Source organism: Eublepharis macularius, chromosome 18 (genome assembly GCF_028583425.1).
Source record: "Eublepharis macularius isolate TG4126 chromosome 18, MPM_Emac_v1.0, whole genome shotgun sequence".
Classification (NCBI taxonomy): Eukaryota; Metazoa; Chordata; class Lepidosauria; order Squamata; family Eublepharidae; genus Eublepharis; species Eublepharis macularius.
In genome coordinates this window covers 37,165,332-37,192,412 of record NC_072807.1, presented here as the reverse complement: position 1 = coordinate 37,192,412, position 27,081 = coordinate 37,165,332, and the positions used below count along the sequence as shown (strand labels likewise).

Genomic DNA, 27,081 nt, shown 5'->3' with positions numbered 1-27,081 from the left:
CTCCCATCCCATCTCCAGCAATACACAAACTCATCATCAGCTCATAATATCAATACTTCCTCTAGTTACATAATTACAGGTTCCATTCTCCTGACCATAAAAGAGCTATGTTGCCAGTATCTCTGTTTTTCTGATATGCAGATATTCTGGGCCCAGACAGTTAAGGGTATTCAAAGGCACGTCAGTAGCCGTATGAATGCTTATTTATTTTATTTAGAAAATGTGTCTGCCTCCTCTCCAGACCTGCTCAAGGCAGCTTATAACTCAAAATATAAAACAAATCCAACCATAATGACAGAACAATGAAACTCAATCATGTCAACAAGAAAATACAATAAAATAAGCAATATGCTCGCCATACTAAATTGTCTATTCCAATCTTTTTAGGTTCCACAAAGGATAGAAGAGCAAAATGTTGCCACGGAAGAAGAAAACGGAGGAATCCCGGGGGTCTGGGGTAGCTGGGGCCCCTGGTCGGCTTGTTCTAGAAGCTGCAGCGGAGGAGTAATGGAGCAAACAAGGCCTTGCCTTCCGGGATATTATTATGAAAGGAGCTACCGCAGGCCAGGACAATTCTCTGTCTCTGAAAGAACTCTTGGTCACCACCAACAGCTCCACCACCAAGAAGACCTGCTGAATCCTTACTCCGGGCACGTCATCTCCGCCATACGGACGTCGGTGCCACTTCACCGGAATGAGGAACAGAGCCGGGCCAGCCTTCGGGCTGGCCTCTCCTCAGGAGGCCGCAATGACAGCCACTTGAGCCGAGGCGCATTGAGGGGAGGCCGCCTTTCTCAATCCCGACGCCGTAGTCCCAAACCGGATAGAAGGTAGCTGTTCTTTTTTTAGGTGCTTCGGAAATGGATTTGAGGCGATCACTATTCTTTTTGAAAAGAAAAACATGAGGCTCCATACAATACAAAATGGAATTGGGGGATTAATAATAAGAGGTCCCACAGGCCTGCCATGTAAATAAACAGTTGAGGGCAAGTAGGAGAAAGGTGCTAAATAAAAATTTCCCAGTCAATTGGAAAAGGCATATGAAAGATTTGTCTTGAGGTGCTTCTTAAAAAGTGGGAGGGATTGGATAGCAAGGACATCAGGACGCAACAAAAGCCAAGAGTCTTTCTACACAAGATGCCTTGGCATGTGTTCATCAAGTGTAGCCGGGAAGCGTAGTTTAAAAAGACAGCGTTGGTGGAGATCGCTCCTCCGAGGTTTGTTAATTTCATCTTCACTGCCTCAAGGCTCTGTTTCACGTCTCCAGTCTAAAACTGTGTGGGATGGCAACCAGAGGGCAGCGAGGAATAGAAATGGGCTGGAGCTGCCTTCCAGAGCCGGGCTTGAACCTGGAGAGGTTCTAATGGGCCGACGTTTCCCTTCTGGTGTTTCACAGTCCCTTCACACAGCTCCAGTGTATAGCAAAGCCTTTGCCCTGCCACTGGCTCTGTCTTTTTAAACTACCCTTCCCAGCTAACATTGCATCTCCCGACACGTGTTCTTCACATGTCAGATGTCTCATGTTGAGAGACTCCAAGTTAAATTCCATTCTTGGAGGTCTATGAACTGCTCTTCCTAGCAGTTTTTAAAGGAAAATAGAGGTCTTGCATGACCTTGATTGTGGGAGGAGAAAATCTAACCATTCCTCTTTGCTTTGTGTTGCCAACCAAAATCTACCCTCCCATGGAAAGGGAGGAGGAACCTGAAATGATGGGAGAAGTACGAAACCACCTCTCCCCCTACATACCCAATCTCAAGTGGGAGCATACAGCTGTTATTTCCCTTTAAAACACAAAATTCAGATCTGTTGGTCTAGTTTGATCCAAAGGAGGCATGAAAGAAAAAAAATAGTGGAGGCATGAAACAACAGATTTCATCTTTGATCTTTTCAGAGAGAACACACAGCCCCTGAAAGTCAAACACAAAGAAATTGTAGTTGTTTTCAATGGTTCTGGGATTGGCTACTGTAGAATACATGCTTTTTGAACATACCTTGGTAACAGTGGCTGTGCTATGTCAAAATAAAAATGGGCATGTGTAAGCACACAGGAGTGAGTGCATGTAAGATAGAGAGATAGCAAGATTCCCCAGTTGTATATTCTCTGGGTTTTTTAAGGGATTTCTTGAATGATTTTGTTGTAGGTATGGAAGTAATGTTCCCAGGTGGAAACATTGCTGCAGATGAGCTTGCTGCATTTAGACATGTCTGTTTTAATTACGTATATATAAAAAAGCAAGCGTGCGTTTTGCAAAACGTCCTTTGTAGCTTTGTGGCAGTCTCGTATGGGGTATGGAATTTGCTGGCAACTACCAAGAAATTTAGCAGGGAAGGAAGAAGAACAGAAATGCAAGGATTTCAGAGTGATAAACATATAACACATTCTCTGAATTTTGCAAAGGTCAAACATACTTCACAAGGGAGCTGGTTTTGCTTTCATAGAGGAATGGGAAATGAATGGTAGAATCTTGTCAAACGGATCTGCTACCAGGAATGCCTCAACATCTGAAGTCATTCCATGAAGTTTGCATTTTCATAACAGATTGTATGGATAGAAAACATTTGGACTATCCACTGTCATCATATTTGCTGAGTTTTTAAAAAAAAGACTAGCAGCAGGCATCTATCAAACAATAAAACAGGGATTACGGTCTGTGACTGGGATGAACTCACAGGCTGGAGAACATACTTGGATGCAGTGGGACAGAGTCCAAACCAAATACGCTTTGGGAGTTGAGGAGCCCGTTCAGAGAAGCAAGATATAACATTTGTACCCCCTGTAGACAAGTTGTGTCTGCTGCTGCTAGGCAGTTGACTAGTAAAAGGAGGAATAACTAGAACTGTGTGGCTCATATTAGTTCTCCAAGTTCTGATTTTGTATACCAATAGCGCTGCTAGTTGGAATCTGCATGCATTTGATGAAGAGAGCTGTGGTTCTTGAAAGCTGATGCCTCTGATGAAGAGAGCTGTGGCTCTTGAAAGCTGATGCATCTGACGAAGAGAGCTGTGGCTCTCGAAAGCGTATGCTACAATAAAGTTGGTTGGTCTTAAAGGTGCTACTGGACTCTACTATTTTGCTATTTGGAAGAGGGAAGTCGGGGCGGATTGATCAGGATGGATATTTCTTCTGGTACGTAGAATAAGATAATGCAAAAGAGCCAATAATGGTACATTCTCTCAGTCTGTTGGGAATTCTTGTGAACTGGGCATGCTGTTGAAAGACACCTGGAGGAAGGGGATAGACTTTAGCATGCCTCTACATGGGCAATGCCACGTTCCCCCATTATCTCCCAGATGGCTTTAAAGAGAGCTCGGTGTGTGCCGCATGCCCAGTAGGGCTTCCTGAACTTGCACAAGGGTGTGAGGATCTCGGTTGGGCATGCACGGCTCATTGCACTGTGTTTTAAAAACAACTTGGAGAAAGAGGACGTAAGACGTGTTAAGCTGGTGGCAGTGAGGCAGAGGTAATGCAGCTCTTCTTACTCTTACCTAGGGAGGGTGGAATTTGGGAGGATGAGGTGTCACTTCCGGGTGACACTGGAAGACTCCCTCAGACTTTATGGCTTTTACCATAGATACTAGGGGGAAATGCATAATGCATTACTATGCAAAGGTGGTTTCAGGTGCGTTGGTCTGTAGTAGAAGAGCAAGATTTGGGTCCAGGAGCACCTTAGCAATGAACTTGATTTCCTGGGTGTGAGCTTTCGAAAGTCAAGGCTCCTGTCCTCAGAAACATTGGAAATGGTAGGAGTCTTTAACGTCCAGGAGGCATATTGAAAATTAGATTGTCAGGGCTACAATAGATGTTGTAATTATCTAGATTGTTGTAATTATCTAGATCTAGATATGGGTGGGAAGTGTGTAAAATTAGCATCTATAATGCAAGAAAAATCTTGTGTCTGATTCAACCCCTGGGGGATCCATTGTTCCAAATTTGCAAATAAACTCAATTTCAGCAATCTCCCTTTGTAATTTCCTTTTGAAGTTTCTCTGCTTGAAAACGGCTCCTCTTAAGTCAGCGATGGAATGGCCTGGCAGATGTATTACAGCCAGCTTCCTGACAGTCTAATTTGCAGTGTGCCTCCCACCCTCTGCCTTTTCCCACTCCATGTGTCTGGTGAAGGGAGCCGTGGCTCTCAAAAGCTCACACCCTGTAGATTTAATTGGTCTCTAAGGTGCTATCGGACCTGGATCTTACAATGCAAAGGCCATTTTTTTTTCCTGTTCCTCAATTCCTTCAGGGTGGGAAATTGAGGCTGGGGGCAGGAAATCCATGCTCGGGGCAGATAAACAGAAGGCCTACTCCCACCCCACCCTGACCTGGATAGCGTAAGTGAGCCTGATCTCATTGGATCTCTGAAGCTAAGCAGGATCAGCCTTGGTTAGTAATTGGATGGGAGACCTCCAACGAAGACCGGGGTTGCAGAGGCAGGCAATGGCAAACCACCTCTTGTCATAAATACTCCACCAGGGGTCGCCATGTCAGCTATGACTTGAGGGTATCACACTCACACGTGCCCGCGCACACACCCCAAATCCAGCGTATTATTTGGGTTGCCAGGTACCCCTAGGGAGGGAGGACCTGGTATTTACAGGAGGCATAATCTTTGCGCATGTGTGCTCCTGGCCCCGATGCAATTATGACTCTTCCTGAAGTGGGTGGGAAACCACAACACTTCCTCAAGTGACATTATCACACTCACCGCAGGAGTGTTCCTGTGCTTTGCATGGGACTAATCCTGGGGCCAAAATTGGTCCCCATGAAGGCTGAAGTGTGGGAGCGCTCCCATGTCAAGAAGTGGTATCATCACGCCCCGTCAGGAGTGCACCCACTGCGTGCTTGTCCGGGTTGCCTCCTGGTAGCTGGTAATCGCTTGAGTGGCTTGCCTTTTCCCACCGATCACCAGAGATCGGCAGGTTGTGGGGCACATTGCTGGGAGCTTGCTTACCGTTGGTGGGTGCCTGAGAAACCTACTCTCAGAAGCGGTCCAGCCTCGGCTAGTGACCAAATAGGGGTGACCAACCAACATTAGGTTTACTGCAATGATATTGCAGCCAAATTGGACACAGGATTTTCTTTTCTGCCTGAAGTCACATTTCAGAGATCCCTGGGATGTTTCGACCATAAACACTTTCCCAGCCTGGGCTGAACTGCTCTCAGTACGATCAGCGGAAGCTGTAGGTGTCTCGCTCTTCTGGTAAATATGCCTCTGCTCCGGTGCTGCTTCCTACATGATGTATTTCAGGCATGGCCACAGCTCCTGTGAGCTGCTCCCATGTCTTCATGAGGAGCACATACTTTTGGGAATGAGTCACACATCTGCTAGCACCCTCCCTAGCATGGAAAGGCAATTTGATTTCAAGGAAATCGGTCTTATATATATTACAAGCAGGGCTCTGTGAAAACAAGTGATTTCTTTTTTTTTGTCTAGCCCTTTCTGTCTCAGAGCCAAGCTACAAGTGACGCCTGACACAGGTTGGACACTTGTCAGCTTCCCTCAAGTTTTGATGGGAAATGTAGGCGTCCTGGTTTTACAGCTTGGCTCTCCATTTAATTAAAGTTTACAGAACCCCCCCCCCTCCACACACACACACAGCAGAGGGGAAGGGGGGCGCCTGGCAAGAGCCCACCACCTGCACTCTCCTCCCGACCGCATGTTCTCCCTTCCATAGACTGCCGCTCTGTAAACTTCTGTAAGCTGCAAGACCAGGATGCCTACATTTCCCATCAAAACTTGAGGGAAGCTGACAAGTGTCCAACCTGTGTCAGGCGTCACTTGTAGCTTGGCTCTCACACGGATGCAGGTAGTTCACTTGAGTCACGAGCATGCAAAACTGCCTGTTACCAAGGGCAGACCGTTGGTGCGTCTAGCTCAGCGTTAACTACCATGAATTTGGAGGTGGCTTTCCAGGACTACAGGCAGAGGAACGGCTTCCCTCTCACCACCTCCTTTGTCCCCGAGTCCCATTTTTAAATGGAGGTGCCGGGGATCGAACCTGTGACTTTCCATATGCACAGGAGGCGCTCTGATCTGAAGGTGTGGCCAGGGGTGGAGTTTGTACTCACAAAGAAGATCCCTTTCTGATGAGCAGGGATCATTTCGTAGAAAAAGATCTGCAGGAACGCATTGGAATAACTCATTAGCATAACTCATTAGCATATGCCACACCCCTTGCCATCACCGGAAGTGTGTCATTAGCATAACTGATTTGCGTATGTCACACCCCTTGTCCTCACCTATCCTGGCTGTTTTGGACCCAATCCTGGCCATTCAGGGCTGAAATTGGGCCCAAAATGGCAAAAAGCGGCTGAAAAGGGGCCCAAATGGTCAGAATTGGGCCGCTGCTGAGCGGGAGAGTGATCCACCACCCCTAAGAGGCCTGATCCTGGCTGTTTTGGGACCAATACTGGCTGTTTTAGGCACAATTCTGGCCATTTGGGCCCAACCCAGGCCAGTTCTCCAGTTCTCTTCGGAGAACTACAGGAACTGTATTCCTGTGCGTTCCCCCTCAAAATGAGCCCTGCTGATGAGATGAAGCACTCTTTCTTAATCCAGACTAATGAAAGGCCTGAAACTCTGAATTCTCCATCAGTTGATGCTCATGCCATTTTGCCCTGAATATTAACCCCAAACTGCTTTTTCCAATGCAAGGAGTTCTGTATGGCTACACAGATGCACACCCTTCGGGGTCCATGAGCGCTATCCTTCCCTTAATGATGTGTTGCAGGGGGTTAAACCAGGGGAATTATGGGGCACGGAGACTGGCAGGGGCAGCCTTACCTGATGCCTCAGCGTCACTTCTGGCTGTGTAACCGGAAGTGATGTCACCATGTTGTGGGATACTCCAGGATTACTCCTGAAACTGTATGGTAAAAACCAGTGACGTAGTGACATCACTTCTGGTTATGTAGCCAGAAGTGATATTGCAGCATGGGAAGATCCCCTGTGCCTCCCTGTTTCCCCCCTCCACCCCTTGAGTGCTGGTAGGGGACGGGAGCGCTGATGGGGGTTCCGCCACAGTCAGTGGGCAAATGGCAACTCTTCCAGTGGAATTCCGGATCAGGGTCAACGTTTGGGTTTTAACGATCAAGACCCTTAGTGGACTGAAACCATCTCTCAGCCTGTGTTCCCTGGAGAATGCTCCGGTTAGCAGAAAAAACAGCTGTTGGTGATCTCTGGCCCCAAGGAGATTTGCCTTGCCGTGACTAGAGCCAGGGCTTTTTCAGCCTTGGCACCCACCTGGTGGAACTCTCTGTCTTTGGAGACCTGAACCCAGCGGGACCTATTATTGTTCCGCCAGGCTTGTAAGACAGAGATGTTCCACCAGGCTTCTGGGGGTTGAGGCGGGTGGGTTCTTCCATCAGCCTTCCGCCAGTGGTGGGGGGGACCTGTGCTCTCCTGATTTGGGGGTATTTGGAGAATGGGGATGAACTGTGTGTGCTGTATTATGATGTTTTAATATAATGTAACTGCTGCCATTTTTAAAAACTATGTTGTGCTCTGCTCTGAGCCCACTTTGCAGGGAGAGCGGACTAAAATAAATAATAAATAAATAATTTCCCGTTGTTTGTACCGCTGAGGCTGCAGGCGCAAGGATGAGAGTATGGATAGTTCAAGCTCGGTCATGGTCCAGAATCCTCTTGTCCCTGGGAATCTGGGGGAGTGGTAGGGGTGCCAGCTCTGGGTTGGGAAATTCCTGGAGATTTTGGGGGTGGAGCCTGGAGAGGGTGGGGCTTGGGGAAGGGAGGGGCCTCAGCTGGGTATAATGCCGTAGAGTCCACCCTCCAAAGCAGCCATTTTCTCCAGGAGAACTGATCTCTGTTGGCTGGAGATCAGTTGCAATTCCGGGAGATCTCCAGCTGCCACCTTGAAACTGGCAACCCTAGGGAGTGGTGCTACAAGAGTCAGCGTTACGCTGCTGTGGTTTTTGCTCTCACTTCTACTTCGCTCCTGTTCCAAACACACTTGGCAACATTTGCGCTCGTTCTGACTTGTCTACATGCAAGGGACTTCTGCACCTCTACCGAGTATGTGTTTGTGTTGAGCACCTTACCCCCAATATCACTCCACATGCCATAGTGTTTGTATGTGGCTTTCTGTGTCCAGATTTGGTGCAGGCTCTGGTCTGAATCAACCCTTTTATATACTCCCCTTTGCGGGGAGTAGGGGGCAGTAATTGTCACTGAGATTTATGAGAGGCTAATGAGGTGGGTGGGTAACCTCGCCTTAAGCAAACAGGGGGAGTTGAAAGGAATTACGCCTCCCCCTGCTAATGAAAAACATTGACTCGGCTTGCCGTTTTGTCAAAATATTAATGGCAGCGAATACAAGGGTTTTTCAAAGACATTTTTATATCCGGGAAGGGGGAGGACTGGAGGAAGGATTTGTACGGAGGAAAGAATTTGGAAATCATCAGCGTCTTGTATCACGACTTGGTTTCCCTTCTGTTTTGCTGCCCTGCCGCTGTTATCCTGTGCTGTGAAATGAAAAAGCGGTTATGTTGGCTATTGGAAAACAACTAATAATTTGGTAGACGCTGCTACTGAAGGCGTAATATGATGGCCTCTCAAAATGCTTATTTATTGGTCAAGACAACCCGTGCAGTCATATTTAGGAATAGCACGTGCCACAAGTTATCATGCAAAGATGACCATCTGGTTACATTAGTATGCTACAATTAGTTTGTTTCCTGGGCTGGAAGGAGGGAAATGGTTTTTTTTTTCCATTTAGCAAATGACAAAACACTGTTTTTGGAGGGGCATCTTATTTGTATATTTTCTGCGCAAGATTATGCTGAGAAATGCTGCTTATATATTTTACTTATTATATTTACGTCTCATTGTGCTTCCTCCACGTTGTGGTTGAAAAACAAAAGAAGATGGGTTGTGATGTTTCATAGGATGAGATGCTGGTGTCCACCAAGGAGAAATACTTTGAGGTTCAAGGCAGGGCTTGGATTGAGAACGTGGGAATGAGGGCAGAGTTAGAAATACGAAGGCAACATGTTCTCCTCGGTTTCCTGCTTAATTTGGTAAATCCACCCATCCCTGCCTGTTGGGGTGGGACCAGCCCTGATCCCATCAGTGCAAAAAATCCCAAATTGAAAGATATAGTGGGTGGGGAATGCTGCAGACTTGATAGTGCAAGGATCCTGCCATGTACTATTGCTGCTAAACCTATGCACTCAACTCAAGAGAGCGTGTATTCAAGCATTACCCAGGTTGTGATGCAGAAGTGGCGTGCTGTACCACTTTGGCCTTCGTTTCCCTTTCTCCAGAGGTTCTCTCATCTCCCGTCCCTTTTTCCTGCTCAAGGAGTTCTATAGGGCTGCTTCTAAGAAACAGTTGGGCACACAGAATCACACCCTTTTGGAGAACGGCCAGCGTTTACATTACGGAGGCATGTACACATTGCAGAAATGAATGGCAGGTTCCTCTTGATGTTACGGTTTTGACGGACTGAACTTACAACAGCGTTGCTGGGGGATGATTTCTTGCCTGTGTCTCTGCTGTAATGGGCTTGTGCTTAAACTTTATTCACCATGTTTGGTTTAAAAGCTCAACAGTGAAACGCGAGTGCCTGGAATGTTCATCTGTCCAGGGCAGTGATACAGGACCGCAAGATGATGTATGAGCGGCTTTGCTTCAGACAGGGCTGCGAATCCACCTGGTGTTTGAGAGTGCTCTTCTTCCCGTGTGAGGAGATGGCACGGAAGTCTCCGGCATTATCCGGCAAGCGCCGTCTGTTTGGTCAAATTCCATTTGTAGCCCCCTCTCCAGATATGAAGTCGGCTTTAGCCAAGGGCGGACAGATTTGATGGTGGTCTGTTAAACGTTTTTTCAGTGTATATACGGGGGAAATGGACACAAATATTTAGCCTTTATGTTGCAGTTTTAGAACGGTCAGATCGGCTCACATACTTTGGCTGAATCCACACTTACCGGCACAGCGCTAAGCAGGTGGAGTGAGAGCGTCTTTCTGGCGCGATTTATGATGTCATCGCACCATGATGCCGCTCTTGTGGCGTGATGTCATAAAACGCGCCAGAAAGACGCTCTTACTCCGCCTGCTTAGCGCTGTGCCTGGTAAGTGTGGATTCGGCCTATATCTTGAAGCAACCAAACTGAATTGGTGGTGAGCCAGTGTTCCCGTTCCCTGGAACTTTTCCTTGGGCTACCTAGTGACCCAGATTGTTGAAATGTGCACCCTGGGAAGCCATAGGGTGCGTGCTTTGTATGCAGAAGGTCCAAAATGAGTCCTTGGCATCACTAGTTAAGGGTTCTGAAGTAGTGAGTGACGTCTGCCTGAGATCCCAGAAAGCTGCTGCCAATGAGTAGACAAGATGCGTTCAGACGTCATGATAACTCATCACATCGGGATGCAAACGAGTTCAGTTTATCCTTGACTTTCACATCACAACAAGTTGAGTGTTCTTGTCAAACCACACAACATCTTGAATCCCAGCTCTGCAGGTGGGGGTGGGTGGATCTGAAACCAGGCAAGTTCTCATCCGTGATAAACTGCAGTTGGTTGTCTGAGTGCAGCTCTTGCCAAAGTTCATTTCCCCCGCCGCGCACCTCCAAACAGAATCTTCCAGCTGAAATTTGAACAACCAGCTCTAAATTCATCCCTTGGGTTGGCATAATGGAGTACGAGAAACCTAAATCCAAACGACTGTCTTGGAAAAAGAAAAAAAAATGGAGTGCCCCGGAGTTTTATTCATTGTGATATATGTTTGAAATGTTGATTTGATATTTTAAAAGAGGGAAATGACTGAAATTACAGACGGCAGCAGCTTGTAAAGGGGGCAGGGTGAGCAATAAAATGCTAGACACTTTGAATCCGCTGCAAGGGAGGAGAAAGACAGATCGAGGCAATAAAAGGTGTTTTATTTGAGGCTGCTGGTGGTGGTGGGGGGAGTGGGAAGGGAACGCGGGGATTACGCTTTGCAAGGCCCGTCTGCTGGTTGCAAGCTCCTTTGAAGTGGTCAGTGGCATTGTGGCTATGGCCAGTTGCATTATCAGGAGAGAACGGCAGGCTACAAAGAGGGGCTTTGCTCACTGAGCTTTGGGGGCTGATCTGGAGTTATATTCCCACAACTGAACTACAATGGGAAAGGTGTGAATGACTGCAAAGGGGAGGGATGAGCAGAGATGGTTTTAAAAAGTGCCAGTAAAAACCTTGTTAATTCTTCTGGTTCTTGCAAACAGACACCCCACCCGAGGTGTGCATTTCATAGCGCAAGACGTCATTTCAGTTTAGGGGAGAAGGCGGGGGTTATCTTTTCAGTTAAACCGCATAAAATCACTGCTGCTGTTAGGAATTATAAAGATGCGTGCATGTTCCAAACGTCCTACCCAAGGCCAGAAGCAATGGGTGGTAAGGAACCAGGATGGTTGGTGGTTCTTTTTTTTTGGTTGCCTGTCTACTTGCAGAATAATAAATCAAGGATGTTACCACTTGATCTAAGGCACCAGGCTAAGATTGTCATTGGTTTTGCATTACCCCAAAAAAGAGCATGTGGGTTGGTTTGTTAAGCTGGGCCGTTTCCAGACGGCTTACCTTCTGCCGCTCCATGCCACAACGCCACAGCTCGTGCTGTGGCGAACGCGAAATATCACGTTTTCTCGCGCGAGTTTTGTGCGATGTTGTGCAAAACTCACGCGAGAAAACGCGCTATTTCGTGTTTTCTCCGGCACGAGCCGCGACGTTACGGCATGGAGCGGCAGAAGGTAAGCCGTCTGGAAACGGCCCAGGAGTCCTACGTGTGACATTCTCTGATAACATGCGATTCCGAGCCTGGCAACCAGAGGGAGGATCGACTTTTCTTTCTTAAAGAAATAGGGTGTCGAATGACAATTCAATTCATCATTATAAAGGCAATGCTTAATTTGAAGCACGGGGAGGGGAAAGCCAGACAGCTGAATTCACATTCAAGCTGTTGGAGTCCAGTGTCCCCTTAAAGACCAACAACATTTTCCAGAGGATAATCTTTCATGAGTCAAAGCTGACTTCATCAGATATTCAACTGTTGATGCATGCATCTAGCATTTCTGGGGCAAAGGCAGGAAGAAGCCTGCCTCAGTCCATGGAAGAAACGGCCTCTCAGGGCCAAGCTACACATGACAAATGACACTTGAACGGCAAGTGGATTGAGTGGAGGGCAAGTGAACAGGGAGAAATACACTTGCCGTTCAAGTGTCGTTCGTCATGTGTAGCTTGGCCCTTGTTCTGAAGTTACTTTTTCATGCAATTTTGCAGAAGTCATGACGGTTAAAATGAGGCACATTTGTGGTGCACATATGCCCGTCTAACTGGAAAGGGACTAGTAATTAATCATGCAGTTTCAGACACATCTCTTTCCTTTAAGCAGGATCATCTGTGCCGAAAGCATCTTGCAGAACTCCTATTGCAGCATCAAAGAAATAAAAAAGAAAGAAAACAAAGAGGAAGTCGGCGTATTCAAGTCCCTACCAGTTTCTGATTTCCTGTAGGGAGAGATTTGAGTCATTGGAAAACTTCCTAATCTTTCACCCTTCCATGATTCCTTGTGGGTCCAACTTATGGAAAATAATAATAGAGAACCGCTTTCTTTCTCTCTCCGCTGATGCCCACCACAAGTCCTAATGCACATACAAGAAGTTTTACCGTAAAGAGTTTGTCTTTAGGGGCCACCCCAAGTTCTCACGGCAGGAACGAAACATCACTTATCAGACAAGATCTACTCAAGTAACAGACTGAAGTTTTCTTTATCATAGTCAGCTTTCTCTCCCGCAAGTAGTGAGGTTGGGGGGTTATCGTTTGATCGGAAAGCAATCTCGGCATGAATCCAGGCCATTCTCAGCAACATGAACAGTATCTTCCTCGCTTTCTTGTTCAAACAGAGCCGGAGTCGTGGGGGGTTGTTTTTGACGACGGCAAAAAGAAAATGCATTCCAACGCATATGCCATTGCTTTTTATTTTCAAACAGGAAACCTTAGCCTTCCTCTGTCCTGACTAAACCTTTTACAAGCTGGTTGTGGCATGGTGTAGAGACTGTCTAACTGACGAGAGTGTTAACTGTGTGTGGGAGATGGATTTTGTGCAGATTTTAAGAGGGTGTTAGTGTCATGAACATAACGGGCATAGTGGATTGTGTTTGATTGTATGAAACATTTGTGCCCTGTCCTTCTGTCCTAAACAGAATCCACATGCTGAATTATAAGAAGACTTGAAGCAATACACAGCAGTATAGACAAACCAAGCAATGCTAGAATAATCCAAACTGCAGGGCAGAGACAGTGGTGTAAAAATCAATCACAAGCTGTATGTAATAACAATTCATCAATCTGAAACGCAAAGAGTTGTAAAGTTTTAATGCCCTCTTTAAAAGCCAGGTTTCTAGCAAGTGCTGGAACAGTGATGGTGGGATGGGGTGGAGAGGTTCCTTTTTAACCCAGTATTTTTCAAACTTTCTGTCTTCAGGGAACCCTTTCTACTGGGGCTGCACTCGTCTGCTTGTTCCAATTTTAAAGTGTCGTGCTTTTGTGGGAGAGGAGAAACGTTTTCCCCAAACCCCTTAACTATAAAGAATATTAACCTCTTTCTAAAATCCTGTTTGCTGCCTTTTGTTTTTTCTTTGCTGTTTCAGTTTTCCCCCACCCATGTTTAGGGATTCTTACTTCTCCTGAGAGTCATCCCAACCAATCAGGGTCATTCCGGAATCATCCCAACCAATCAGGGATCACATAATGCATGTAATGATTTGGTATTATTGCATGGTTGATCATATTTGGCTATCTCCTAATGTCACCGAGGGCATGTGATGCCAATTCCGAGTGAGGGAGGGTGACTTCTCCTGAGTGAACACTTTCACCTCCAGAGCTCCTTTATCGTCACCAAAATGGGGTGTGCGCCTTTCAATACAAGCCGACTCTTTTGAGAGTAAGCTATTTCCAGCGATGTGTTAAGCAGAAATGTGTTAAGCAGAAAAACCCTGAATGAGTTGTGAGTGCTGATTGTTAGGTGAAGTTCTCCGTGTGCCAAAATCTTGACAACATTCCTTCTCCATGCTTTGCCTGATTTTCTGTCTTCTGCTTGACAGACCCCAGGACCAAACATAACAAGCTACCAGCCAAGATATTATTATTTTTTTCTTTTTAATTGGACTCATAATTGCCTCTCTCAAAGCAACAAACGTTCCTACTTCACAAAGAGGTTGCCAAGGCTGAACACAAAGTCCTTGAAGGCATAACCAAGAACTATTAATGGTTTCTTTCTAAACAGGCTTGGTTAAGAGGAGAAAACGAGCACTGATAAAGATGTTAATCATTAGAAACTGCGAGCTGAGTTTTTTCTTCCACATGTTTGCACGATGAAGGAAATATGACATTCGATGCCCTACAAGGTGAAACCTCATTATATTTAAAGAGCTATGATATTGAGTCTCGTCAGGCTGCATTTTCCTGTTTAAATCACTGTCCCGGTTGCAGGATGCCTAGTTAAAATGTTTAATGTGAGCTCCCAGCAACATTATTCTCCAGGGATTATTTTTTTTCTATGCGTCTTCCAGCCCAACCCATTTAAAACAAACAAAACACATAAGCACTGAGCCAGGGATGTCTAATACAAGTTAAGGAAGGGATGCCAAACAAAACAAAGATTTGCCTGCCGGCAGAAACAACAATAAAAGGAGACAGACAAATCTCCCTGGGGAGGGAGTTCCAAAGTTTTGGAGCCACCGCCAAGAAGGCCCTTTATTGTGTTGCTTGCAACCTGTCTGTCCACAGATGGTAAGGCACCCAAAGCAGGGCCTTGGAAGATGACCGGAGAGGTTGGGTTATAATGACTTCTAGAAGATAAATCATTGCCTCTTGGATAGATGTATGTTCTTTCTCATGCACATGTAGATAAATACCTACAGTGAATACCAGGGCACTCTGTAGTGCCCAGTGCTTCTGTAGTAGTAGTAGTGGTATACTGGTTATGCATTCAGATGTTTCCAAGCAGGGCCGGTGCCAGAGGCTTTGGCGCCCGCGGCAGCGTGTGCACGCGGGCGCGCCACGGACTGCGTGATGACGTCATTGCAGACGTCATCACGCGCTGCAGGGGGGCTGGGCGGCGTGTGGAGGACCGCCGAGCGCAGAAGCTGCGAGCTGCTGCTGGAGCGGCGCGCGGAGGCTGCTCCGTACGCCGCCCCAGCAGCAGCTCACGGCTTCTACGCCCGGCTGGGGCGGAGGAGTGCACAGCAGAGCTGGGGTGGCTGGCTGCAGCAGTAGCTGCAGCCAGCCAGCCAGCCCCGTGCTGCCGCCGCCACATGCCCCAGCCGAGCGCAGAAGCTGTGAGCCGGGGCTGGGGCGGCGCACGGAGGCTGCTCCGTGCGCCACCCCAGCAGCAGCTCACGGCTTCTGCGCCCGGCTGGGGCGGAGGAGCACGCAGCGGAGCCAGCCAGCCCCGTGCTTCCACCGCCGCCGCCCCCACACGCCCCAGCCGGGAGCAGAAGCTGCGAGCCGCTGCTGGGGCGGTGCGTGGAGGCTGCGCCCGGCTGGGAAGTGTGGCGGCGGCAGCGGGGCTCGAGCGGCGCACAGAGGCTGCGCCCGGCTGGGGTGTGTGGCAGCGGTGGTGGCAGCAAGGGGCTGGCTGACTGGCTGCAGCAGTAGCTGCAGCCAAGTCATGCCAGCTTCGCTGCGCGCGTCTCCACCCCCAACACCCCTTCCAGCGCCCCTCCAGTGCCCGCGCGCCCGAGGCCACCGCCTACCTGGCCTCCATGCGCGCACCGGCCCTGTTTCCAAGCCATAACAGTGACTGAAATTTCATATAGGTTCAGATGGAAAATATCTGACATAAAACAGGGAATTTGGAGCACTGTTTAGGATTGGAAATATCTGAATGCACACCCCTAGTTAATTTTGGACCAGGACTGCAGAGGTTCAATTTGGACCAGTCACTTTTTTTCAGCATTGAAACATTTTTCTGAGGTTAAACTAGAGGAAGAAGAACCACATAGGGCCATCTTGAGTTCCTTGAAGGAAGAGCATTGTGCTAATATTCTACTTGTGGAAATTTGCAAACAAGTTAGAAATATCTTAGGTTGGTAGCTGCGTTCGTCTGGAATAGATGAGGCATGTTAGAGTCCAGTAGCACCTTAAAGGACAAGTTAAGCAATGGTGGCTTTTTTTTTAATACTCAAGAGTTGGCTTAATTGTGTTTAGGTTCTACTTCCAAATGCAATTCTTTTTCAAGGCTGAAATTGGGGCTGTTTCCACATGTCTTACCTGCCTGCGGAACATTACGGGAAAGACACTGCAATGGGGGGGCGGTCTGGGTCCCCGTTCCTTGTGATCTTGTTGCTAGGACTGCTCCAGCATTCTTTCTTACTTGTTTTCCCGCAGCCTTTGGTTTGTCGTTATAGCAACTGCCTTTCTCTTGGCCATCCCAACCGGGCCATTTCAATCTGTAATGGCAGAAAATTGAAAAGGTGCCCCCACGACAGCAGTCACTGTCAAAAAGCAGGTGAAGAGCACGGAAACGTTTCCAGAATGGCGGCTTCTTGTTTGGCAGGCTAACGCTTTGATTCTCACATGCTTAAGGCGTGTAGACTGATTTTGAGTCCCAAGAGGCCATAGATGCTGAAAAGTTAAGTCAATGATTTTCAAAGATGTCTGTGTAACAAGAATCCCCAAGGGCCAATGGAAGACTGTAGGGAAGAAAATAAGAATGGAAGAGGAATGACCTGCCTGAGGAAGTCAGAAGAGCCCCCACTCTCCTGGCTTTCCGTAAACGATGCAAAACCGAACTATTCAAAAAGGCTTTTTACTCAAATGGGAGGGCTGCATTGTAGGGATGGGGTCTCAGGTGCTTCACTAACAAGTTGGGGATCATAGACTTCATCACCATTTATGTACTCCTCTGTACAACCATCGCTCCATGTTGTCTAATGTTAGTCCTAGAACTGATTATGTTTTGCTTCGTCAAAAAGAGTCCAGTAGCACCTTTAAGACTAACCAATTTTATTGTAGCATAAGCTTTCGAGAATCAAGTTCTCTTCGTCAGATGCATGGAACAGAAACTGGTCAAATATAGAAGAGGAGGGGGGAGGAGGGGAGGAGAGAGAAGATGCAATTAGGGGGGGAGAGGGAGGATGCAACCAAAACATTCCTTTGCTAGTAAATGTAAACATCTCCTTTTGGTGTGGAGATTAATTGGCTTGTGTGAGGCTTCAAAGGAGTTTGCTGTGTTGGTTTGTAGCAGCAAAACAACCAGACCATCCGATTCCAATGTAGTATAAGCCTTCGGTTTCTGACGAACCGCCATGACCTTTAGGCCGGTTTGTTTGGTTCGTTTTTTGGTTTGTCACTGCAGACAGCCTGGCGCCGATCAATCAGTTTCCTAGGCAACGGGGGATGGGCTTTCTGCAGACCTCCTGCTGACCCAGAAGTGACCTTCTGCTGACCTGGAAGTGGAGATTTGCTGACCTGGAATTGGCGTTTTCATGAACCAAACAAATTGGTTCACGAACCAGGGCAACTTTGTGAAAGTTCGTGGTTCATGGTTCATGAAATGCGACGAACCATGAACTGCACAGTTCAGTTTTTTTCCAGTTCGTGCCCAACTCTAATGAGTACCTTCCCCCCTTTTTTAGAACTTATACAGACTGGTTTGTCACACATTTACATTTACACTTACACATTTAATTTGGCTAGGTTGGAAGCATTAGTAAAGTCATGTGGTTTAACTTCTACTGAGTTATTTTATTTCTCTGTGATTCTCCCTTCTCCTCCTGTCCTTAGAGGCAGAAATAAAAATCCCATTGGACCTGGGAAATACGGATATGGAAAAGTGCCCTACATCCTGCCACTGCAGACCGACACAGGGCAATTGCAACGCAAGCCACGACGCCAGCGGCAGTTGACACGGGAAGCAACGAACCAACCACGTGTGGGCATCGGGAGCCCCTTTGGACATCCAGCAAACCCTTCCCATCACCAAGGCAGTCTGCTCCAAGAAGATCGCAGTCTTCAACCAAGGCCGCAAGGTGCCAGTGGTTCTATCTATCGGCAGACGGTTCCCCATTTCCAGCCATTTCCTGTGTCACAAAGCTTATTCCATGGTACGGACTTGAGTGCTCACGTCCCTGTCTCCCACCAGCCAGTCCAAGGCCAGCCTCCATCTCAGAGGACCTCAACAATTGTGTGCACTGGCGCCTACAAGCAACACAAACTCTGCAACACAAATGTAAGTTGATGTCTTATCTGTTGTCTTTACGAGTAGTGGCCTGTGGGGGAGCGTCCTTGTTTCAGACATCTGATGTTCTCTCTTCAGTAGCTCCAATCAAATGCTTCTAGGAGTTTAAAAGGAAGGTAGGAAGGAAGGTCCATTCCTGTTTTATGTCCCCAGAATCTGATATACTGCTTCTTTACATGGAAGTTCCACTTAGCTATCATTGCTAGACTGTGAATCTAACATGTTTCCGGTTTTTTGGAAAACCACCCGAACACCACCACATCCTGATAGATGTCTTTAATTTGTGGAGGCTAGGTCTATCAAGAGATATTAGTTATGTTACCTAAAAGGAACCTCCATGTTTAGAGGCAGTCTCTCTGAATACTAAATGCTAGGGAATATTTATTTTAGCCTTGCAAGAAGGGCAAGAAGCTGTCCCCCTGTGTTTGGAAAGCACTCGATATGTTATCAGTGCTGACTGCAGCATTCTGTAGAAACTTTAGCTTACAACGGGTATTAGTTACAACAAAGTTCAGAAGTTGCTTCCCTTAGATTATTGTCATCGTCATCGTCATTTATTAGACTTTTTGTCCGCTCTCCCCGCAAGCAGGCTCAGAGCGGAGCACAACATGACAGTAACATAAAGATAAAAACAATGGTAGCAATCACAAAGTTCTTCTAGGATTGCCAGCCTCCAGATGGTGGCTGGAGATCTCCCAGAATTACAACTGGTCTCCAGGCCACAGAGATCAGTTCCCCTGGAGAAAAAGTCTGTTTTGGAGTGTGGACTGTATAACATTATCCCCAAACCCTGCTGTCCCCTGACCTACACCCCCTAAATCTCCAGGAACTTCTCCCTTTCTGAACTCAAGAATGTTCCTTTAATCCCACCTCTCTCTCCTTCTCTTCAAAATAATCCAAAAGAAAATGTTGCTGATGCAGCCCCCCCTCCCTCCCAGTTTGAATGTTACCCAGCTGTGGGGTCCACCACCAAGTGATTTAAAAACCAATAATTGAAATAGGAAAGTGGGCCTTTAGATCTTGGGAAGTCTAATGTTTCTCCCAGTATATACATTCGGGCTTTAATTTAATTTATTAGCTGAAAAGTTTTGAGGGCCCCTGCCGGCATCTACATAATGCCGATTTCCTGCCTCTCCCCCTTTTATTTGGAACATTCCATGAGGCTAATATAATTTATCAAGGGGAACGAACTCTGTTAATTGGAATCCTGGTGTTGGGTCACTTCCCCCTATGGAGTCTGCTCTGGGTGGTTAATTAATAACCAATTAACTCAGTCCGCCTCGGCCCATTAGGTCATTTCCTCATAGTTATATTTTTATTGTTTCTTGTCATTTACAGGGGCTCATTTTTCATGACTGGCATCTTTGGTCATATGAAGCTTTACGCAATTTAGTTAGGGAGATGCTGAGGCATGTGCAGGTCCTCTGGGGGAGGAGAAGTCTGCTGTTTGTTCAATTAGCTCTTTTTAAAAGTTTATTCATGTGTTGCGATCGGCTCTATTTCATTTTGAAGTGTCTTGCGTTGTGCTAGGCTGTGTACAAGTCGAAGGAACCAAAGCGGAGTCCCTTGCCAGCGGTTTGCAACGTGCAAAGGCTTAGCAGAAAGGATGAGGAATTGAGAGGAGGCGATAATGAGAATAAATAACACTTTTCACAAATGTCACTGCACACTATTAGTGGTGGCTAAATCATTAATTGCAAGAAATTGGAAATCTCCAAAAGTTCCAACAATACATACTTGGAAAACAAGAACCTTTGACCGCTACATTCAAGAGAAAATCTACGATGCCATTTTTAGAGCTGAATATTTCCCTAGAGAAACAAACTTTGCAACCAAATGGGACCCAATTATTGAATATATGTCTAGAAATAACTTATTACAACAATCTGATAATGAATAAAATTAGACCGCATTCATACAGCTTGTACCTAACAAAACCTATGATTAGTAAAATACTTACCTGGAGATGAATACAAGGGCACACTGTAGAGTACTTTTGATATCTGCAGATAATCTTTTGAAACTTCTTTGAACGAGCAATGTAGTCTTTCTCATCTTTACTACTAATTGTGTATGTACCTAATCCCTTATGTAAGGACTATTGCCAAATTTGTATCTGTAGTCAAGCTTTTACATTCTATGTAAATAGTTGGTTTGTTATTTATTACTTGTTATTAATAAAAAAAGAGAGGGGGGGGGAAAGTGTCACTGATAGAGATGGATGGTCTGTAGTAGAAGAGCAAGATTTGGGTCTGGTAGTCTCTTAAAGACCAACTAGATTTCTAGGGTATGCGCTTTTGAATGTCAGAGCTTCCAGCGATAAAAAGAAGCTGTTGCTTTGGAGAGGGGATGTTTTTGGACATGGTACCCTGCACGATTGATTGCTCATAACAGAAGATCTACGTGGATCATTTCCAGACTACAATATTTTGTAAGAGCTTTTCCAACCTTCTGATGCTAGCAGTTGCCAGTCATTTTCTTCTTTGGATGCCACAGAGTGTGTGTGAGAAGGCAGTAGACATTTCCTATCCTTTGTCTCTGGTATTCTGCTTCTGAACATGGAGGTTTCATTTAGGTATTCTTGCTAAGTGCGGTTAATAGTCCTGTCCTATGCTCTGTGGATCCCTTTTCTGTTAGTGGCTTGTCGTAGCACTTTGTGGCAGCCAGTCCCATAATTGAATTGCACATGGTGTGAACAACTATTACTTTTTGCACGTCTTGCATCCTATTGCATGTTCGTTTCATCAAGTGATCCAGACTGGAAAGAGAAAAATTTTTTCCCTTACAGAAATCACTGTGTTTTGAATTGGATGCAGAAGTGGTCCTTAAATTTGTGTTGAAGTCAAGTGGGAAAAGGGAGCTGTCAGTTTTAAGTCCCATGGATTTCCAAAGGGAAATTTTGGAAGGTGTAATCTCACTTAGATTTTAAAAAATGTTCGGTTGACACCTTTTAAAATAAAAAGCTCAAACCCCCAAATACATGAAGCATCCCTAAAGTGTTATTGAAATAAGAATAACGAAGAACAGTAATAAATCCTCTCCTAGTTACTGCTTTGGCTGAAACGGAGGTGTTTGTGTGGGACGTGGTGAAGTGTTGCTTCTCACAGCTGGTCCCCCCACCCCCGCATCTAGAAATGAAAATTAAAATTGGATGGCGCTCCAAAAAACCCTGTTCTTTTAAAAAAAAATCAATGAAGTGTGACTAGATCAAATTCCTTTCTTTTCTTTTTTCTTTTTTGCGGAATCCCCCCACCAACTCCATTGAAATCACAGACATCAGGTTCCTCTTTAGTCTTGGCTTTTCCACTTGATTACTCTTATTTCTCCAAGGGATAATTTCCCTCTGCCGACAATGTCTCACCTTTTCTCGGTATTATGGCTCAGCCCTTGTCTTCTTCACCTAAGGCTCAGCCAATTCAGGCACCGTTTAACCTTTTCAGTCCTTTTTCTAGGCGCCTAAATCTTTGAATTCCCTTGAAATTGCCTGCATTGCTTTAGAGGGGTGGGGGAGGCTGTCAGCTGTGTGGACATTTGGTTTCATATTCCGTATGCCTGAAAATATTTCTCTGGCATTTGGGCTATGGGGAAAGTTATTTCAACTCACCTTACATAATATATATTTTTCTGTCTCCGGTGGAGTGTTCGCCACCCTCAGTTTTCCTGCTTCTTCTACCCATTTGCAACATGTGGAGTTTACACACATGAGCAGAAGAAAGTGCCTTATACTGAGAGACTCTCTACAGGAGACTTCTGACACATGAAGAGCACGTATGAAGGGGCTGTGAAATGCCAGAAGGGAAACTTCATCCCATGATAACCTCTCCAGGTCCAAGCCCGGCTCTGAAAGGCAGCTGCAGCCCATGTCCATTCCTCGCTGCCCTCTGGTTGCAGTCCCATGTAATTTTAGACTGGAGAGGTGACACTGACAGAGCCTTCTGGGAGGCAAAGATGAAATTAACAAACCCTCTGAGGAGCGATCTCCGCAGGCTCTGTCTTTTTAAACTACGTGTCCTGGCTAACATTGCATCTCCCTACACTTGACGAACACGTGCCAAGGTGTCTCGTGTAGAGAGACTCTTAAGTCAGACTGTTGGCCTATGAAGTTCAGTACTGTACTTCGACTGCAACCAGTTTGTCAGGTACCTTCCAACCACCTACAACCTGATCCTTATTAATATGAGAGATGCTAGGAATTTACCCTGGGACCTTCTAGACACCAAACGGATGCTCAGCTATCGAGCTGTAGCCTTTCTCCTTCACACCATAACTCCAAACGAGTCTCATTTTGAGCTATGTGCATACATTTCAACAGAGACCTTTGGTATAGGACTAACTGCGTGATTCTAACTTAAAACATACCATTCAAAACCCAGTGATCTCAGAGTTTGCCCCGAATGCTAACGCTTCCTATGTAATCCCCCAGCGACACACTGAAGTCACTTCTGGGCACAGGGGGAGAGACATCACTGATGATGCCCCCCCCAGTCCTGCCCCCCCCAGTGGCTAGCTGAGCAGTGGCAGGAAGCCCCAGTCGGTGGCAGAGGATCCTCTACCCTAACTCCATGTAGATTTTGGCAAATGCAGTCATGTAGACGTGTTATTGGCTTGTTTGAAATCAGATTGCTGGATTCCTGAAATGTATTTTAATGCATTGGTGATAATCCTTTTCTATCTCTGAGTGTTGCCTATTATTCAGTTTGTACAGATGCGAGCTAAGGGATATGTCTTAAGGGGAGAGCAGTACTCCAGCCTGGCCTTTTGTGAGATCCTGCCAGATGCTTTGCTTGGAGATCTGGTGCATTTGAAACACACCCTCAGTTAGGAGAAATCCTACCTTAAAAAGCACATTGCTGGTTTAATTGCATACAGGCATAGGAAGCCGAGGAAACTGATGGCATCCTGGAAGACTTCAGGCAGATTCCCTTAATCCATATGCAAACACCGTAAAAAAAAAATCCACCCCCCCTCCCCAAATGATGCAGTGCTTGCAAGTCAAAAATTCAAAGGCTGCCAGAAGGCAATCTATACTGGAATGTCTGCATGACTGAGAACACAGGTTTATTAACCTGCTTGCAAAATCCCTCCGCCCCCCCCACACTTTTGCCGGAGTATACTAATAATGTCTATCTAGGCAGAGGGGACTCTGGGTGCTGAAAGTATTAGGGTTTTGAATAATCTGTTCTCTGCACACAGTGCAACACTGCAGAGTGCTTTGACCGCTCTTGCGCCTTTGGCAGGCTGAGTACTCTGGGCTTTGTGCAGCCTGCTGGTGTCTGGCCTTAAGCTAAGGTTGCCAGCCTCCAGCTCGTGGCTGGAGATCTCCTGGAATTATCACTGATCTCCAAGCAACACTTGATCAGTTCCTCTGGACAAAATGGCTGCTTTGAAGGGTGGACTCTATAGCATTATACTCTGCTGAGTTCCCTCCCCTCTCCAAACTCCACTCCCAAATCTCTGAGTATTTCCCAAACGTGAATTGTCAACCTATAGGAATTACATTAGTGTGTCTGCTTTCCTTAACCCTGGGCTAATGTTGGAACCCCAGATCACTTGAAAAGGGCCCACTGTCACTTTTGTCCACATGTGCAGTGCTCCAGTATCTGGAAACTGACTTAGGATTGCCAACTCTGGGTTGGGAAATTCCTGGAGATTTGGGTGGAGACAGAGCTTTCTGATACTTAAAGTACTTTGGGGGATGAACTTGCTAAGAGCAGTGGAACCTGGAAAGCAAGCAAAACATTGATTCATTTGCAGGCAGAAAGAAGCCAGAGAGAGGTTTTTTTCCTTTGCCAACCCTTTGTGTCCTTGGCTTTTCTAGTCTCAAAAGATTCTCGGCCAAGGAATTTTATTTTCCTCCTCCTGGTTTCTCTCTTCATTTCTTGCCGGATTCCATCACAATTTTCTCAAGATAAGCCTGTAATCCCCTGGAGAAAATGTCTGGACTAGCACTTTTTGGAAGTCATTGCTTATGTATAAAACCTATAATTTATTTAGGGGTTTTCTACTGATTTGGTAGCTTGTCTGAATTCTTTGTCCATGTTCTTGGGTGAAATTTCTTTGTGGTTGTGCTTTGTGGCAGGATATGTGGAGAAGCGGATATCAAAATTTGTCTTCTTACGGTGTTGTCACCTGCAAACAACGTCCCCAAAGTATAGCCACCTAACAACTTAATTCTCTTTCTGTAAATGAAAAAGTCCCTGGGGCATAAAACAGTCCCAGATGACGAATTCCACAGAAGTAGTCCGGGTTGCTAAATATGCATAAAGGAGAGGAATCTAATCAAAAGAAACATTCTGTCTAATGTTAAAGAGTGTAGATTGGATATGGGTGTTTGAAAGAAGCTCTAGGTGTTGTGAATTTTTTAAAAAAATATTTATTTACTTTTCCCACTGCTTTTTTCTAAATGGTTTGGGCTTCAGTGCTACTTCTGAAAAGGCCCTGTCATGTGTAAACATTCTCCCGTCTTTGGTAGGGCCGTATTATTCATAAGGCTGACTAGGCTGAAGCCTAGGTCAGCGCCGTATTATTCATAAGGCTGACTAGGCTAGGGTTGCCAGCTCCAAGTTGGGAAATTCCTGGAGATCTAGGGGGAGAAGCCTGGAGAAAGTGGGGTTTGGGGAGGGAAAGGACCTTGGCATGGCATAATTCCATAGAGTCCACCCCCCAAATTAGCCATTTTCTCCAGGTGAACTGATCTCTGTGGCCTGGAGACCAGTTGTAATTCCGGGAGATCTCCAGCCACTACCTGGAGGCTGGCAACCCTAGACTAGGCCGAAGCCTAGGTCAGGGCCATATTATTCATAAGGCTGACTAGGCTGAAGCCTAGGGGCTCCACAGGGACCAGGGGCCCGTCAATTCCCCCCACCCCCTGAGGCTCTGTTACCTGTGCCCTAGGGCTCCAATGGTTAAAGGCACAGTGCACTCTGCACTGTAGCAATGTACATACATATTTAACCATATGTTTATACTCTCGTGCTTTCCTGAAGAGTTCTACTCATGCAATAAAAATATTTTAAAAATTGTGAATAGAATTCTTCAGGAGATCCTCAAAGTGGATAGAGGGCTATGTACTGTGGTCTAGTCCCTATCGTACCAGGGTCAGGCTGTCAGCTGTAGTGGGGTGAAAGACTGAAGTGTTGGAGGGGACCCAAAATACCTGAAAGCCTAAGGGCCCGGCCATGGGTTAATACAGCCCTGGTCTTTGACTGATTGTGGTGGTGGTGGTTAATCTTGAATACATCCCAAGACTGGGTTTGAGGTCTTGTGAATTTTCTCTCAGACCAGTGAGAGCTTTCTTTCTCTCCGTTACCAAAATGTTGCCCCTCAAGCAGGCTGTTCCTTGCGATTTTCCTTGGATTCCCTTCATCAGTTGAAAAGTCAGCCTTCTGCTACTCCAGGAACAAAGAACTACCCGGAAGGACGTAATTTTTGGCACAACCACCTAAGGTTGCCAGCTCTGGGTTGGGAAATTCCTGGAGATTTGGGAGTGGAGCCTGGGGAGGATAGGCCCCCCTGGGGGGGTATAATGCCATAGAATCTACCTTCTGGAGTTGCCATTTTCTCCAGGGGAATTGATTTCTGTATTCTGGAGATCAGCGGTAAATTCTCTGGTAGATCTCCATTTCCCACCTGGAGGTTGGCAATTCGAGTTCCACCTCTGTTTTTCTTTGCATAGTACCAGTCCCCACCCTAAGCTTTTTTGAAAGAGGAGGTGGGAAAGCTAAATAAATATATTTCTTTTTTTAAAAAAAATATTTGCATGGCGACGTCAGAAAGAGTTTAGCGCTTAGACAGCCTTCAGACTTTGAGCCAGGTTTTGTCAAATGGAAATAACTTCTCATTGGTTTCTCTTCAACCCGAGTGCCTCTTGCATTACAAACGTTTTCTATAAATATGACTTTCTAGGCAAGGGATAGCTGGACGGGTTTTCTTAAAAAATATATTAAAAATGTGAGTCCGTAGTTGAGACCGAGAGCAGCCAAGTGTGTGACTGCAGTTAAAGGATTTACTCAAAATAGTCGTGGCCACGGAGCCTGACTGGGATTGCTCAGAGAAGATCCCTTGGACGGTCAAAACCGAAGACGTCAGGGCTTCTGCCTCGGAGTGTGAACTGGGCTCCAACAGAAACTTGGAACGTTACGAACAAATTTTTTTGTCGTTTTCCAAATTTATTCTATTTGATTCACGCTCAGCAATTGGCCTTCGAGGGTTTGGAAGTCTGGCCAAGCTCAATGGAGTTACGCTATTTTATAAAGCAGTTTAAGTCAGGGAGAATTTTGTAGGATGAAGTTGACGGGCACAAGGCAGACAAATGGAGGCACTTCCTCACTCAGAGTAGTTAACTCGTGCAGTGCTGGCCCCTTGCTTACTTAGCTTACTTTTTGGGAAATGCCTGATGGATTGGTTAATCGATGTTTGTGTTAGCCATGATGGCTGAATAGAACCTCCATGGTCAACAGCAGTGGCCCTCTAAATACCAGTGTTGGCAGGCCAGAACCTTTGGCCCCAGTCTCTTGCTTACAGGTCTTCTGGAGATATCTGATTGACTGTTGTGTGAAACCTGGAACTCAACGGACCATGGGTCTTATCTAGCCGCTCGTGTACTTCTCATGTTCTTAGAATGTGTCTCCTGGTGTAAGAATTTGTGTGACTTAAAGGCTTAATTCCCCACTCCAGCCTTTTTACCAGCATATGATAACAGAACAACTAGAATCAAACATTGGCCATGTTTAGGTGGCCACTGTAATCCCACCCGAATCTCTCCCTCCCATCCTTCCATGATGAGCTTCTAATGACATCGCAATGGCTTTAGGGCAGTTTCCTAGAACTTAACATCACTGTTGTGATGAGTGATTGCA

General features: G+C 46.1%; 1 protein-coding gene across 1 annotated transcript in view; it reads left to right on the top strand.

Annotated features, from left to right (window-relative positions):
* Window positions 1–27,081, top strand: part of THSD4 (thrombospondin type 1 domain containing 4) — a 330,707-nt gene that overhangs the window by 23,317 nt on the left and 280,309 nt on the right. The window contains exons 3-4 of the mRNA XM_055002122.1: window positions 388–830; window positions 17,770–18,214. Coding sequence (XP_054858097.1) covers window positions 388–830; window positions 17,770–18,214 — 888 coding nt within the window. The remainder of the gene's footprint in view (window positions 1–387; window positions 831–17,769; window positions 18,215–27,081) is intronic.